Source organism: Fusarium oxysporum, chromosome IV (assembly GCF_013085055.1).
Source record: "Fusarium oxysporum Fo47 chromosome IV, complete sequence".
Classification (NCBI taxonomy): domain Eukaryota; kingdom Fungi; phylum Ascomycota; class Sordariomycetes; order Hypocreales; family Nectriaceae; genus Fusarium; species Fusarium oxysporum.
Genome location: NC_072843.1, coordinates 1,535,812 through 1,550,207, shown reverse-complemented (window position 1 = coordinate 1,550,207; position 14,396 = coordinate 1,535,812). Strand labels below are relative to the sequence as shown.

General features: G+C 50.2%; 3 protein-coding genes across 3 annotated transcripts; 1 reads left to right on the top strand and 2 right to left on the bottom strand.

Annotated features, from left to right (window-relative positions):
• Positions 1–8,027: 8,027 nt before the first annotated feature.
• Positions 8,028–11,437, bottom strand: FOBCDRAFT_28636 (Lon protease C-terminal proteolytic domain-containing protein). The gene is made up of 4 exons (XM_031179488.3): positions 10,671–11,437; positions 8,538–10,615; positions 8,303–8,472; positions 8,028–8,196 (listed from the first exon to the last, which is right to left on the bottom strand). Exons 1-4 carry the CDS (start codon positions 11,137–11,139, stop codon positions 8,109–8,111), a joined length of 2,805 nt encoding a protein of 934 aa, XP_031045375.2. The 5' UTR covers positions 11,140–11,437; the 3' UTR covers positions 8,028–8,108.
• A 325-nt stretch (positions 11,438–11,762) lies between these two features.
• FOBCDRAFT_28633 (uncharacterized protein) lies at positions 11,763–13,126 on the top strand. The gene is made up of 3 exons (XM_031179490.3): positions 11,763–12,003; positions 12,066–12,178; positions 12,232–13,126. Exons 1-3 carry the CDS (start codon positions 12,000–12,002, stop codon positions 12,946–12,948), a joined length of 834 nt encoding a protein of 277 aa, XP_031045377.2. The 5' UTR covers positions 11,763–11,999; the 3' UTR covers positions 12,949–13,126.
• Positions 13,127–13,421: 295 nt separating this feature from the next.
• On the bottom strand, positions 13,422–14,329 carry FOBCDRAFT_272416 (uncharacterized protein; the record flags this gene model as incomplete). Its single annotated transcript, XM_031179493.2, has 3 exons — positions 13,422–13,637; positions 13,700–13,952; positions 14,001–14,329. 3 exons carry the CDS (start codon positions 14,327–14,329, stop codon positions 13,422–13,424), a joined length of 798 nt encoding a protein of 265 aa, XP_031045380.1.
• Between the last annotated feature and the right edge of the window lie 67 nt (positions 14,330–14,396).

Here is a 14,396-nt window from a genome sequence, read left to right as displayed (position 1 = left end):
CAGTGTAATGGTTCTGATACCAACTGACTATGTTCGGGGAGATTCAAGCTTCAGGGAAATTTATATTTGGTGACATGTCACTTGGCCTTGACTCCAGTAAGCGAGTCTGTGTTGGGCCTAGTTGCGACCGTTATGTCAGACCAGCTCTGGCCCAATGGCTAAAAATCCCCCGAGCCAATGTCTGGCCCCTACCAGTTACCCCTAGTTTCTTGGTCATGACAACCATGGCGCCTAAGCAAAGATGCCACGGCTAACAAAAATGGTTGGAAGACTGACAATACATCGAAACTGGCTAATGGTCATTACTTGGCTAGGAGCCCAAAACTAGTCGTCATTATGTCCACTTGCACGCGATCAGTACGAGATGTTCCTATCCGTGGTAGTCAATGACATACAGTCAATGTCTGATGTCTTCTGATTCAACACGAGATGAATCGAAACAAAGCTGAAAATGCCTCGATTTACAACAATATTGAGGGAGGGGGGAACAATTACGAACGCTCTGGCAGTTCTTGTTCAGCTCAGACCCCGAAACTCGTGTGATCTATCATACAAGGTCTAGAAACGCTCACGAGGCAGGGATAGATACATGGACCAAAACCCTCTTCTCTTCTCTACTGCATGCAGCAGGGAGCTCTTTCAGAACTCGGGCATCGCCTGAGATCCACTACTTTGATCGTATCTGGCTTGACTCTTGTGGCAAACACATCTGATGCCACATATACTCCGAAGGTAGATGAGAAAGAAAAAGCATAGTTTGTGGTGATCGACTGTCTATTCATGCAGCTTACTGGGAAGTACCTTGTGGTCCAGAACATGTTGGTAATGGTTTGTTGACTGCTAGACACCAACAGTTGTGCCATTGTGGTAAACCACGAGGGCTACATTGCTCCAGGCACCCCTGGCAGCAACCTCTAACAAGCCACGAACCAAATGCTGGGATATGGCTTCACGATGCGTATGTATGCATTTACAAGTCCCTTTCTTACATGATCCAGAACCGTTAGGCAATGACGAAGTTGGTTGGTGGACAAGGTTCAAGCCACGATCGTCATATCAAGCCGTCAAATACTTCGTCCAGAGCCCAACGCCATCAATTTTCCCCTGGAACATTTATTGGCGTGTCTAGGGATGATGGCAGGCGCTATGTCTATATTTGAGAGCTTTCAAGCTCAGGTCTAGGTTGTTTCTCGTTTTTATTCCTTACTTCTCCAGTCGCGCCGACAGGATGAATAACGGTCGACCCCTGTTCAGCTGTTAACCCCACGACGGACCTGACAAGCATGGTGGTGTGGTATGTATGTCGGCCAAGCCTTGAAAGAGTACCTAGCCAAGTAGGTAGGGGCCTCTCGGTATGCTGGAGTCTAGCCCTCACTATTGAGACATGGGAGGCTGCTAGGCCATGTCTAGCAGGCTTGATGGGACGAGTCACGTCCTCACCGTAGGTCTTAATTGCAAAGAGGCTGAAGCAGTAAAGTCAACACTGCCGGTTTTCTTGAGTGTCTCACCCACACAACAACAGCCTTAGAAATGGGTAAGAGTTGGCCGATGGGATCAGGCAGAGCCCATTCCCATTGGGTTTTCCAATCCAGACTCGCCCCTCTTCTGAATCACCATATCTCGCTGTTGGCTTTATTCATACACCCAGCGCAATTCATTGCCCAATTGCCAAGGCGGGCTGGCTCGATGCTTCGGCTCTGTTCCTGAAAGAAATCTCCGGGAAGGTTATTCGTATAAAAAAAAAGTGGCACTACCGGCAGGATGGTTCGGTGTGGATATCGGTGGCGGCGACGAAGGCTGTTAATAAGCTAGCGAAGCGGTGGTCAAGCTATCGGGCAATTGTGCTGGCTGTGACGTTGGCATGCAGCAGTACCGTTTCTTCTGGCTCGGTTTGGCTTCGAGTTTAAAAAGCGTTGATTGGACGTGAAAGGTTATAGCACATTGGGAAGGGAGACCATTGCATCGATCCAAGTTCTCGGTACAGAACATGGCGGTTCATCCCTTCAAGTTGCGACGCCCCCTACCGACGCAAAGGTTATCACATCTGACTAGCGATGCTTCCCGTGTGAATCTCAGACAGGAAAAGCAAGTCAGGGTGTGACCATTGCGACGGAGGCAGAAGAAGGGGCGCAATGCGATGCGATGCGATGCAAGGCAATGCAATGCAAGCTCTGCTTCTGTTCTTCAACTTTGGGAGTTTCATGACGCGGATGTTGTCGGACATGGTAGGCGTGTGTGGCACACCGGTGTAAGACACCTGCTGAAGAAATGCTCCTATCGTGGCAAAATAAAAGGTCTGGAACGTCCAAAGAAATACGGTTCAGTCACCATTGAGCATGGGCACTTAGCCTGCCAAGCCATGTCTTTGGTGCTGCCCAATGAGTCGGAAGTCCACCACCAAAGAACCAGAAAAGTTGCGAGGGATGAGGGCATTTCGATCAAGCAGGGCAGCTCCACCACAGAAGGACGGCGAGACGGGCACCCCGTCATTGGATGATAGCCTGATTTATTATGTATGTTCCTTAACAGGGGTTGTGTTCGGTTTTCTGCGTGTGCAGCCCGCAATGCTACCCTACACTGCATTTGCTAGAGACAAATTCTCCTTGAGTCTCGGTGCGACAACCTGCACATCGAAAGAGGCGCCGGATGCGAGATGCGTGTGTAAATATGCTGGGTACATAGCATGAGATCGTCAGATCTCATCAGAGCGACACACTTCAAGGGACAAATAAGAACCCTCGGAAAGGCATGAGGCGCCTGGGCATATATCGATCTGCAATTGAACGAACACAATCCCAACTAGTGGTGAGCTATGCAGATCCATACAAGATAATAGCGAAAATAATAGTATGGACAGGGATGAAGGTAAATATCAGATAGAGCTGAAACTCGAGACAGATAATATCACAATGCTGACCTGCTATAGCTTACCACTCTACTTCATGAGCTAACAGACACCGAAAGAAAGAGTAGGACTTCTTGTCTAAGTCATAAAAAAGACTTAGGTAAGTTTAGTGCACCTTCGCATGCCTTTAGATCAGTTAAATTTGGCACCGTAGCTTAACATCGCAAGTTTTCTTGCTCCCCGGGGATTGCCAAGTGCTCTTGGTTCTTTCCTAGGTACCGGATGATAGCAGGAGTACCTTAGCTTGTCCGAGAAGGAGCAGACGGCAGGAGCCAATACATAGGTACAATGGATATCAAATACGAGGTGGGTGGGGGGTCTAGTCTAGGCCTTCCATGCTGTAATTACCAACTCGGAGCCCTTTTGCTCTTCCAGCACCATCGGAATGTCTCTTCAATTTGATCATACCATCTATATCCTTTACCAATGTTAGACCGAGTGATACCATAGGATTAGAACCTGAGAACCAGCCGTATGGACAGCTTATTAGCGTCTGATCCGATCGGCAGTGCCAAAGAAAAACGGCTTACGACCTTGCAGATAATCAATCAATCAATCAATCAACCCACCCGCTTGCCTGATCAGGCGGGGAAATGTGAAAACGCGCCTTGCATCACTCAGCGACAGCACGGAACCCTAACCCAGAACTAAATCACCAAAGAGCCATGAGCCTGACATCTCGTTGGTCCCTTCAGAGAGATACGTCCGCACCCTATCAGTTGGCCTACCAAGCCAACGGTCAGGTTTAGCAACGTGCGGAAATTAGCAACCGCCAGCAATGGAGAAGTACCAGCAACCACCAGCCTGATCCTTGCTTGCGATGATGGCACTGCAGATCATGTATCGGACGGTATCATCGCTCGTACGGGCTGCTACCACTAGGGTCTTTTATTTCAGAATGCCGTAAAGCGGAGATTTAGCACGAGGCCAGACGTTGACCATCATCTTCTTTCAGCTTGCCAGTGCCGCTACCAAAGGCCTCCAATGCCGTGCCTGCTCATCCCCAACATTTCAACTTGACTCTGAGAATTTTCCGACATCCTTGAGGCCGCAACCAGCCAACCACATCCTGTCCAGACTACTTCGGTGTGGCGTTCAGCCAAAGGCCTACATGGGGATTTGACAGCGATGGCACAGTCCTCATGTTGGCTCTCCCGACTTTAGGGTATCTACTAGGATAAGGCAAGGTCAGTCCCTGCAATGATACGCGCCTCTTGGGAAGGAAGCTCGTGGACACTTCGGGTAGGGGACGGACACATGGCAGTGGACCCCCGTCCGCCTCTCCACATGAGCATGCAAACCAACCTCATCAGCGGCCCTAATCACAGTGTAGTAGTTACAGGACAGGGTAGTTACAACATTGACCACACTCGAAGGCAGACTTTTACTGTAGCGATTACAGGACCAGGAGATGTCGCTTGTCATCGAACTACCCTCTTGGGCCGGCCGCAGCATGCCAAACCATCGACCTGCTACTTATGGGCCTGAGCCACGGACTTGATAACCATCAAAGTCTATGTCCAACGCCTTCGATACGGCACAAAAAAAAAGTAACTTTTCATGCAGCTCGTGGGAGCGCTATTGCGGCTATAGCCAACTTGATGTCGTCCATCGTACGACTCCAAGAGTCGCGACCACAGTCTGTTTTGCCCATGGATCCAAGACACTGCAGCTCAACGAGAGCTGTTGTGGCTTTTCTCACACACCTGCTTCTATTGGTGCCCCATCCCCGCAAAATGGTAGCTAATGACTGAACTGTAAACACCATCAGTGTCATAAGCCATTCCATTTCTAGGATCCGTCTATTTCATCTCACTTATGTTTGAAACCCTCAACCAAGATTCGATCATGTGCCCGGCAGCTTGAGCCGGCCCCTCTCCCTGGCACGGCCCTTTGACACTTTGGGCAGAGCCGAGCCGAGTCCGCTATGAGGATGAAGTTCCAGCAGGCTGGCTGCCAGCTACTGTACGATCATCCGGGGGTGCCATTCATCTCATCAGACCCTGTCGACCAGGGATCTGGGCTTCTTGAGAGACGATTAGCATGAGGAAAACATAACTGACAGGCTCAGAATGTTCTTTGTCGGCGTCGATATTCTTGCCCACGATGTGATGTTTATCAGTTTCAACATGGCTTGCTCAAGCTGGGACTTTTCTTGAACAGAGTGTTCGGCCCGTCGTCAGCCTTGACCACGACGGCTGGTGCCGTCGTGCTCTGATAGGGGCAGCGCTAGTTTTGCGTAGGTTTCTGCGGCTGGTCTGTTGCTTGAGGCCTTGAAGAACATGATATGACAGCACGATGTCATGGGTTATTATGAACCCTGGGGATCAAGCTTCAAATTCAGACTAGGCCAGCACTATCTCATCTCTGCTAGCCCCCTAGGTCGGCAATACCGTACGTCACCTCGCATAGACAGCACTATGTTGCGCTAGCCAGATGCCTGCCTATGTTGTTGACACCCTGTAGAATCGATAGCTTGTGAGCGGTGGAGAGGATGACCCATGAGAATGCATATCACAGCATGGATGATGTTATCCAATATCCACTGAGCAATGGCAAGATACTAGCATTAAGACATGGCAGGATTCAAGGTGCTCAGCTCCCTCTGGGATCGACAGGATCTCCAGTCTGTCTCGGGCATCTCACGAGACCTCAACTTATCAGCGTCTCATACTCACCCCTAATGTGACCAACCAGGCGTAAATATTCCTCTCCGTTTCGAGAACGGTACCTTGTTTTGAGTGGGAATTCTATGATGACTTGATGCAGATTTGCAATTTCGTGGGACAGGTCCCTCCAAAGGATGCATGCCTTTCGACACCCAAGAAATGCAACTGCACATAGTGCCAAACTAGGGGTTGTTGACCTTGCCCAGCCAACGGTTTTGTAACATGCTAGGCCACTTGCCATCGATCTCTGGCGACGCATACTGGACCACAGAGGGAGGATTCCCGAGACATGTATTGTACAACACGGGGGACTTGGTGACCACGAGCCCGGAGGCCTGGGACGCGGCCGTGTGGTTGTAGGTTGTGCCAACCCATTACACGCGGGTAACTGCCTCCTTGGTTTCTCATCTGCTCACATCGGCAATGACTATCACTGTGACAGACATAACCAAGACAACAATGAGGCGGTGGTTAATGGCAGGCCATTGCAAGGCTCCCGATGTGGAGCATCTCGTACAACACTTTGCGGTACCATCTCCATCTCCTGAGCTTTTGGCTGATCTCAGAACTCGCAAGGATGGCCACGCGAATTTGATTTCTCGTACAGGCCCACTACCGCGTGCTGAAGTGTTGAGGTGGCTTATTGTCTCAGAGAGTATTGCCGGTACCTGATTTGTAGCGGGGAGCACACGCATCATAATCAGTCTGAGGGTATGTGCTGCGAGATGAAAATGAATACCGTCTTATTGCTTCTTTCTCCGATATAGGCCATCTCGCAGCTCTTGCTCATCAAAGACATTTAGGAACCAAAAAAAGGGGGTACAATGCTGAAAGGATACGCACCTGTCTTACATTCGAACCTGCGTTTTAGATTTCTTGTTGATTATGATCTGATTGTTGATGAGAACTTAGGTGAACTGGCTATCGTGTACCGCCTCGTTGGAATATCTACGGCGCCACCCAAGTGAGGGGGCCGTCATGCCGCTATCGAATCTCCTAACGACGTGGAAAAAGCAATTTAGCCCACTCCAGTTCGCGGACCCCGAGGCCATGACACATTATTCATCATAGATCGAGAATAGGACTGTGATTAAGAGGATTAACCCTGTAAGCCGGAGAATGAAAGAGTGCTTGATGCTTGAAGTTGAAGGCATTGGCCTAACAAGTGCAGAGCAGCAATATGGGGATAGCTTCAGCCGGCACTGGTTTCGACTATCGGCTGCCTGGCCAACAGTGGAGCAGGGCTTACAATGACGAAGCGCCAGATTCAGCTCACTTTTAGTGTCAAGATGTCGATCTTGTGCCTCTGAATTTGGACTACCAGACTCCCTTCAGTTTGCCGTCAGTTCGAGAATGTGGCGTCAAGGCTTGCTTCTCTAGATGTCTCTCCCTCCCTTCAGTCACCGAGGGCTTGGGCAGCTAGGGCAGCCATGTGCCAAAGTTGCCGCGATGAGCTATGAGCCAGCTAGCGAGAGACGGCTGCATACATTTTAATTAGGCGAATACTTCACATTCGGAGCCGAGCTTTAAGCTACTTGCCGGCTTGTCTCTCTTAAGACTAGTTGCCATCAATTGGACTGAGATTTTTGTTGACCTTGGGGTTATGAAATCTCTATTCTATCACGAAATATATCTTGGGTATGGTTACAAAACTCTGGGTTCGTTGGAGCTTCTTGACATGGCAACTTGTGCTAAGACATGTGAAACCAAGACAGCGAGGGATAAGTTGAGAAAGATTTTGACACGCTAAAGATATCTGGATCTACTGTACTAAGTGTAGGCATGGAATCTGAGTTGAGAGATGCTAGACGAGGAAGTAAACCAAGACAATGAACGCCGATTTGAAGACTCTATTCGCCGATCATAAACGACAAAGTTCTGCTTGTTGGAATCGACACTCTAGCTCGGGAATCGCCTGCCGAAGGTGTACTGATGTCTCATATGCAAGTATCGTCCACAATGACTTTCGGAAGATAGCAACAGATCAGCCAAAACACAAATCTCAAATCGGGTGCCGTATTCTACGCCCCCTGACCGATTCAGTTTTGGTGTAGCACGGTAAAATTCACAGACTCGCTTGGCTCCCTGTGGCGTTACGTCTACCGTTCCAGTCTGGCACAGGCTTTGACTGTATATGAGAGGAAAGTGCGTGATGCATCATCGCCTTGGGGCAAGGCATGCAACTCCAGTAGGCGCCACAGTCAGGCCCTTCTAGCTGTCTTGAATAGAAGTAAGTATGCGTGTGCGCAAGGGCGCGATGGCTAGAATCGCCGGCAAGGACAACGTGGAATCACGGGAGAGGAGGTTTTGTGAGACGAAGAGCTGTTTGGTGAACCGGATAGATGCGTCGCAAAGAGGGCTGGTTTGGGCCATCTTGGTGAGGCTAGATAGGCCACACCCGTCTCGAAGGGCAGACTTGCGATGCGGTCGATTAAGTCGCCACGGATCGTTTCAAAGATGCAGAGAAGGCTGGTGTATACCGGCGAGACATTGTTCACGGGCGATAGCACAGCTGACACAACTTGCCCATAGCATTAGAGTCGACTCTCGATGCCTCGGTAGTTAGTGTCCTCTGCCCAATGCGAGTCTGGCCAGACAAGACGAATCGCCTCCCAGATATGGCTATCCAAGACATGTGTCAGTGAAACCATAATCCTGTCGTCAGGGCATATAGGCAGCAGGGTTGAGAGTGTTACAAAGAGATTGCTTTAAGTAAGGGGTAGCTTACCTGACGTGAAGGATCTCGAGTCCATCTTTGACCTCCTGCGGAAGATCTTTGACATCCTTGCGGTTCTGGGCCGGAAGTAACACAGTCTTGACGCCAGCTCGGAGGGCGCCGATGAGTTTCTCCTTGATACCTCCGACGGCTGTAACTTTGCCCCGGAGAGAAATCTCGCCCTGTTTCACACAATATTGTTAGCATACTGAGTCATCTAAAGTCCACAGCGAGTCTAATAACATACCGTCATTGCCATGGTTGGTGGTACCGGCTTCCCCGAGAACAAGGAGATGAGTGCGATGGCCTGGCCAATACCACTGCTGGGACCGTCCTTGGGAATAGCGCCCGATGGACAGTGCACATGGATGCTACGCTCCTTCATGATATCCGTGGTGGGCTCTGGAGTGAGACCTAGCTCGAAAGCATGTGCTTTGACCCAGGTCAAGGCAACCTCAACACTCTCCTTCAGCACATCGCCGAGTTTGCCTGTGAGCTGAACCCGCCCATTGCCGGGCATATCAGCGACCTCAATGAAGAGGATGCTTCCGTTACCACCGGAACTATAAGCAACCAAGCCCGTCACAATACCGGGGCGGCTCGTCTTCTCAGCAATCTCTTCTTCAAACTTCTCAATGCCTAGAATGTTCTCGATATCCTCTACACTGAGATCGGACCGGTAATCATCTATGTGACCCCCATCCTTCGCTTCGGCATACTCGACAGCTTTAGCACGGCAAACAGAGCCAATTTCACGCTCCAGGTTGCGAACCCCAGATTCTCGAGTGTAGCACTCGATGATTTTGGAAACAACTTCCTGGTTGAATGCAACCTGAGACTCGGCCAGTCCGTTGACCCTGATCTGCTTAGGGACGAGGTGCTGCATAGCGATGTGTCGCTTCTCGAGTGTTGTGTAGCCAGGGATATAGATAGTCTCCATTCGGTCAAGCAGAGGGGCGGGGATAGTGTCCAGGCTGTTAGCCGTGGCAATGAAAAGGATCTTGGAGAGATCAATCGGCATGCCAACATAGTGATCCTGAAAGTTGTAGTTCTGCTCCGGGTCTAGGACTTCCAACATGGCAGCTGAAGGATCTCCATGAATGCTGGCTTGCCCGATCTTGTCAATCTCATCAAGTAGGAAAACAGGGTTGGCAACGCCGACCTTCCTGAGACCCTGCACAATGAGACCTGGCATTGCCGCGACATAGGTCCTTCGATGTCCCCGAATCTCGGCCTCGTCTCTCACACCCCCAAGTGAGATACGATGAAATTTGCGGCCAAGAGCTGTAGCCACCGATCGCGCGAGACTGGTCTTTCCTACGCCAGGGGGACCAGCGAGGAGCATGATAGGAGACTTGTCCACCATACGCTGAGACTTGAGGATGTCAAGCTTAGCCATCTCAGGCTTTGCGCTTCCCTCAATCTCTGAGCCTTCCTCGGCTGTTCCCTTCTCTTTCTCATTGGATGTGGCAGCCTGTCCCAATTCCTCTTGTGCCTTCTTGATCTTCTCTTCCACCTCATCATTGATCGATTGCTTAAGCCTGAGGACAGCTAGATATTCGATGAGCCTCTTCTTGACATTATCCAGTCCATAATGGTCATCGTCAAGCTGCTTCCTCGCCCGGTTTAGAGTATCAGGGCCGAGGCGGTCATCCGTGGTGGCTGTCCAGGGGATTTCGGCCAACGTTTCGAGCCAATTGCGTGTCACTTGATATTCTTGGTTCATGGGTTGCATCTTCTGAAGACGTCTCATCTCCCTATCGACTGTCTTGGCAGCATCAGCGGGAAGTTTAGCATTGGATAGTTTGCGCTTCAGCTCATCAAGCTCATTGGCCTCCTGGTCATCGTTTTGGTCATGTCCACCTGGCATCTGTCCATTGGGCGGAACAAATGCCATGCCAGGGATTTGTGGTAGCGAGCCTGGCTTTCGGTTTTGGTTGGTTTCGTTCAATCGATCCAAGATCTGGACGGGCATAGTGGTGAAGGTCGTGATCTTGAAATTGTTCTTGATACCGCCAACCTGACGCTCCAGTAACTCAATGACCTTGGTCAGGCGCACCTTGACATCTAGAGCTGCAAGGACCTCGAGTTTCTCCTCATGTGTGCTCTCAACCAAATTAGCCATAAAGTCGGCAAGAAGACCAGCCTCGTTGAGCTCTTTCCTCATGATTAGCATTTCAAGTCGCCTTGTAAGGACTGGTGAAAGAACCGGGCCATCGCGGGTTCGAGGAAGCAAGGAGGAAATCCTGAGGATCGTGACGAGTTCTCGAGATCGGGTTTTTAGAAGAGCAAACAGGTCTTGCGTCTGTTTATCGGTAGCATTGCCTGGAACAACAGTCAACTACAGGTGATGGGCAAGCGGTTACATGGAATAGCCTACAGTCTTCGTGGAAATATGTCACCTTGGCTTCAAAATAGGGGCGTTCGCGGGTGAAGGAGTCAATTCGGACACGGGTTGTGCCTTCGACGCGCAGCGCAAACTCGCCTGTTCCTCTTCCATCAATGCCAATGATCTTGGCGGCAACACCAAATGTGAACAGGTCAGTCTTTTTAGCGGAGCCGGGAAGGACGTTCTCAATCTCAGCGGGGTCTATATCCTCAGCATCGCCAATGAGGCGCTGGCCATTGCCACTGATAAGAGGAGACGAAATTGGAACGCAGGCGATGGGAATACTGTCGATACGCGTATCAGGGCCTTTTGTAGCAGCTTGCTCGTAAACGTGGGCGAGCAGAGCAGGAATATCGGGACGGTTCGAAGATACTGGGATTCGCTGGACGAGGCCAGGGAGAAGGATGGTGCCTCGCGCGAGTGGTATCAGGGGCAGATTCGCGGTCTGTGGCTTTGCCATGATGCCACTGGTGATTGATTATACAAGTTTAGAACGAGATGAAGTAAACGCTATGCAAAAAGCGATGAACCAAAGAAGAGGGCAAAAAGGATGAAGGTTGCTTTCGTGATAGAAGCAATAAGAGGAGAAAGTTGTTGATGTCAGAAGCAACTACGGATACAGTGGCCGATGGCCGAACGACGTATGAAAGGCAAGGTGTGATTGCGGCAAGTACCTTGGAAGGAAGGAAACCTGGAGAAACACGGGGCGAACGCCGAAGCCGGGATCCATTGGCGGTAGTTCCACTTTTCCTGCCGAGGTTCAAGCTACCCGTTGCTAGTCATGGTGATCATTTTTATATATCAAATGATGTGATGCCAACACAGGAAAAGCCGGCGGAGAAGCTTCGGAAAGCTGTAGCATATTCTAAGCGATGCCATAGTTTTCCATCCAGGTCATTACCTCGTGTTTAGACTCGCTAGCGATGGAACATGGCTCTTTGGCAGGATGTCGGCAGATGCATGATCGCCTACCGTATTGGGAGAGGTCCAAGGATGTCTCGGGCTGACAGAGACAGCAATCGAATCAACGAGAGGTCACTCCATATCAACTTCTTCTTTGTGCTATCATGGAACAAAGCATATGCTTCCTCCGTTGAGTTGTTGGATGGGTAGGTATCATAATTCCCAACCACGTGCCTTCTATTCCATAACGCCAGAAGCTATCATCGATGACTAAGGCAACTAACCAACGCCCCACAGAGTGGAGGCGGGGCATCATGGAACCCATTAAACTCAGGCGCGTTTTAACGCGTCTCTTGATCTTCACGTCCTGACCGTGAGCTCTGCCTAGCCCAACTCAAACATCACACAACCACAATCATGTGTAAGTACACTATAAGACACCCACCCTCTGCCAAGAATTGCACTTCTGACTCTTCTTTAAAGCTGCTTACTCTGGATTCACAAAAACAAGCTATGGCGCCCAAGGAGGTGACGATTCTGGCGGCTTCTTCGCTGGTGGTTCACAGCAGGGCAGTCAAGGCGGCGCCGGCGGCAAGGTACATCGCACTCTCTACAACTGATAATTACCACTCTTTCTCATATCTACTAGTCATACCAAGATGAGTCCTTGCGCCCTGTCACAATCAAGCAGATCCTCGATGCCGAAGAGGCATACGCTGGTGCAGACTTCAAAATCGACGGTTCCCCCGTGACACAGATCACATTCGTCGGACAGATTCGCAAGATCCAGCCTCAACCTACAAATATCACCCTCAACATCGATGACGGAACCGGTATGATTGAGGTCAAGAAGTGGATCGATGTCGACAAGCAGGACGATGCTGATCCCGGTTTCGAGCTGGAGTCTCACGTTCGTATCTGGGGTCGTCTCAAGTCCTTCAACAACAAGCGACACGTCGGAGCTCATGTTATCAGACCTGTGGCGGATTTCAACGAGGTCAACTACCACATGCTCGAGGCTACATATGTTCATCTCTATTTCACCAAGGGCCCTCTCGGTGGTCAAGGTGGCTCCAATGGAGACGGAGATAGCATGTTCGTGGATGGTGGTGGCTACAATGACAATGGAGGCGGCAACGCGGGCCAGGCGCCTACTAAGCTCGCTGGCTGCAGTGGGCTTGCCAAGAAGATGTTCAACTTTATGAACGACACACCTGGTGGCAATGAAGGTGTCCATCTCAACGTCATCACCAACTCTACTGGCATGTCAGTGCGGGATGCTCTCACCGCTGCTGACGAACTGCTTGGCCAGGGTCTTATCTACACCACAGTTGATGACGAGACATGGGCAATCCTCGAATACTAACATCAGAATTGAGTTTATGAGGGGCGGGCTCCGAGAAGGGCAACTTATACGGAATACAAACTACAAAAGCTAGGTGCACGGTGTTTACGGTTACAGGAGGGACCAGCTTATGAAGGAATGACAATCTTATATGGGTTATTTCTCTCTAATGAATGACTCGAGCTAGTTGGCGTACTGCAAAAACAGAAGAGATAGACAGCTATTGCGGTAGAGACTGTCGACATATGTAGGCAATACAAAAAGGCCAGCGCCATACTGCTTCATATCATCAAAACATACCAATGTCCAAAAGAATGACAAGAGTCAACGAACTCGGTGTAAACTAACGCAAATTCTCGCGCAACCAGAACTCACATCACAACACATTTCTTCCAATCTTGTTGCTCATGGGTGACGTTCTGGACATCCTCAACCTCTTCGACTTCAGCCTCTGACCCTGTATCGACATTTGGAAGGACCAGAGGCTCGTCTCCCTAGAACTTGACTGCGCTGCTAACGGCAGAAACGATAACAGAGCTACAAGCGGGGCGAGTCTTCTGAGGCTCGCGAACCATGATCCACATCGTGATGGGCTCGGGACCTCCCTCAAAGACGACGTCACATTTGACCTCGAAACCGAACTTGGCGTAGTAGCCGTTGTTATGTTCGGTGCTGGACTCAAGATACATGGGACGCTGTTCAGCATCGGCCTGGCTCTTGTTAGTTTTCTCTAGCGATGGAAGGTGGAACAAGTGCTCATCAGCTGTAGTACCTTGGCGACCATATCGCGGATCAGTTTTCCGGCATAACCTCTGCCTTGGGCATTAGGCTTGGTACCGATGTAGACGAGATAATAGCAATCCTGGTTCCTTTCGCCCATGACCTCTTCCTTGGTCTGGTCCAGAACAGGGATCATCTCATCGTAGTATCGTCTCCGTCCTTCAGCTGACAGTTGATAGTATAGCTTCCACATACCACTGCGAAGACTAGTCCACCAGTCATCCATCTGCTGACCAGGAGCAAGCCTGAAAGGCTGTTAGATCAAATTGCGATTATAGTCGTGGTTCACGTACCAAAGAGCTACAGCATCATAGTCCGACCCGATGGTTGTCACCATTCCTTTGTAGCAGTGCGCTGCAACCATATAAGTCATATAGTCAACATGAAGCTTCCACTTTTGTTCATCCGAATAATCTGCCATGTCGTCGCCGTCGAGTACATACTGACTCATGGCATCCGTTGCAAAGGCCTGGGCCAGCGCACTACCAGCTGCCGCAGACTCGTTCACGTTAACGAAACGAACAGAGGTTTCCCAGGTAGATGGTATAAGGGAGCGTCGCCGCCACTTGGCCAATGTCCCAGAGCCATGGATACCACTTTTACTATTCTTGCTGGTCTCCATGATGGCAGTTTAACCGGTACTGGATTTATTCGCTGTACCTAAGGGCCCCTTCCTGGTAATGAAAGGG

Coding starts and splice junctions, on each gene's coding strand:
- FOBCDRAFT_28636 (XM_031179488.3), bottom strand. CDS start 11,139: ATGGCAAAGCCACAGACCGCGAATCTGCCCCTGATACCACTCGCGCGA. Junction 10,616..10,670: donor GACATATTTCCACGAAGACT/GTAGGCTATTCC, acceptor CTGTTGTTCCAG/GCAATGCTACCGATAAACAG. Junction 8,473..8,537: donor CACCAACCATGGCAATGACG/GTATGTTATTAG, acceptor TGTGTGAAACAG/GGCGAGATTTCTCTCCGGGG.
- FOBCDRAFT_28633 (XM_031179490.3), top strand. Junction 12,179..12,231: donor AAGGCGGCGCCGGCGGCAAG/GTACATCGCACT, acceptor CATATCTACTAG/TCATACCAAGATGAGTCCTT.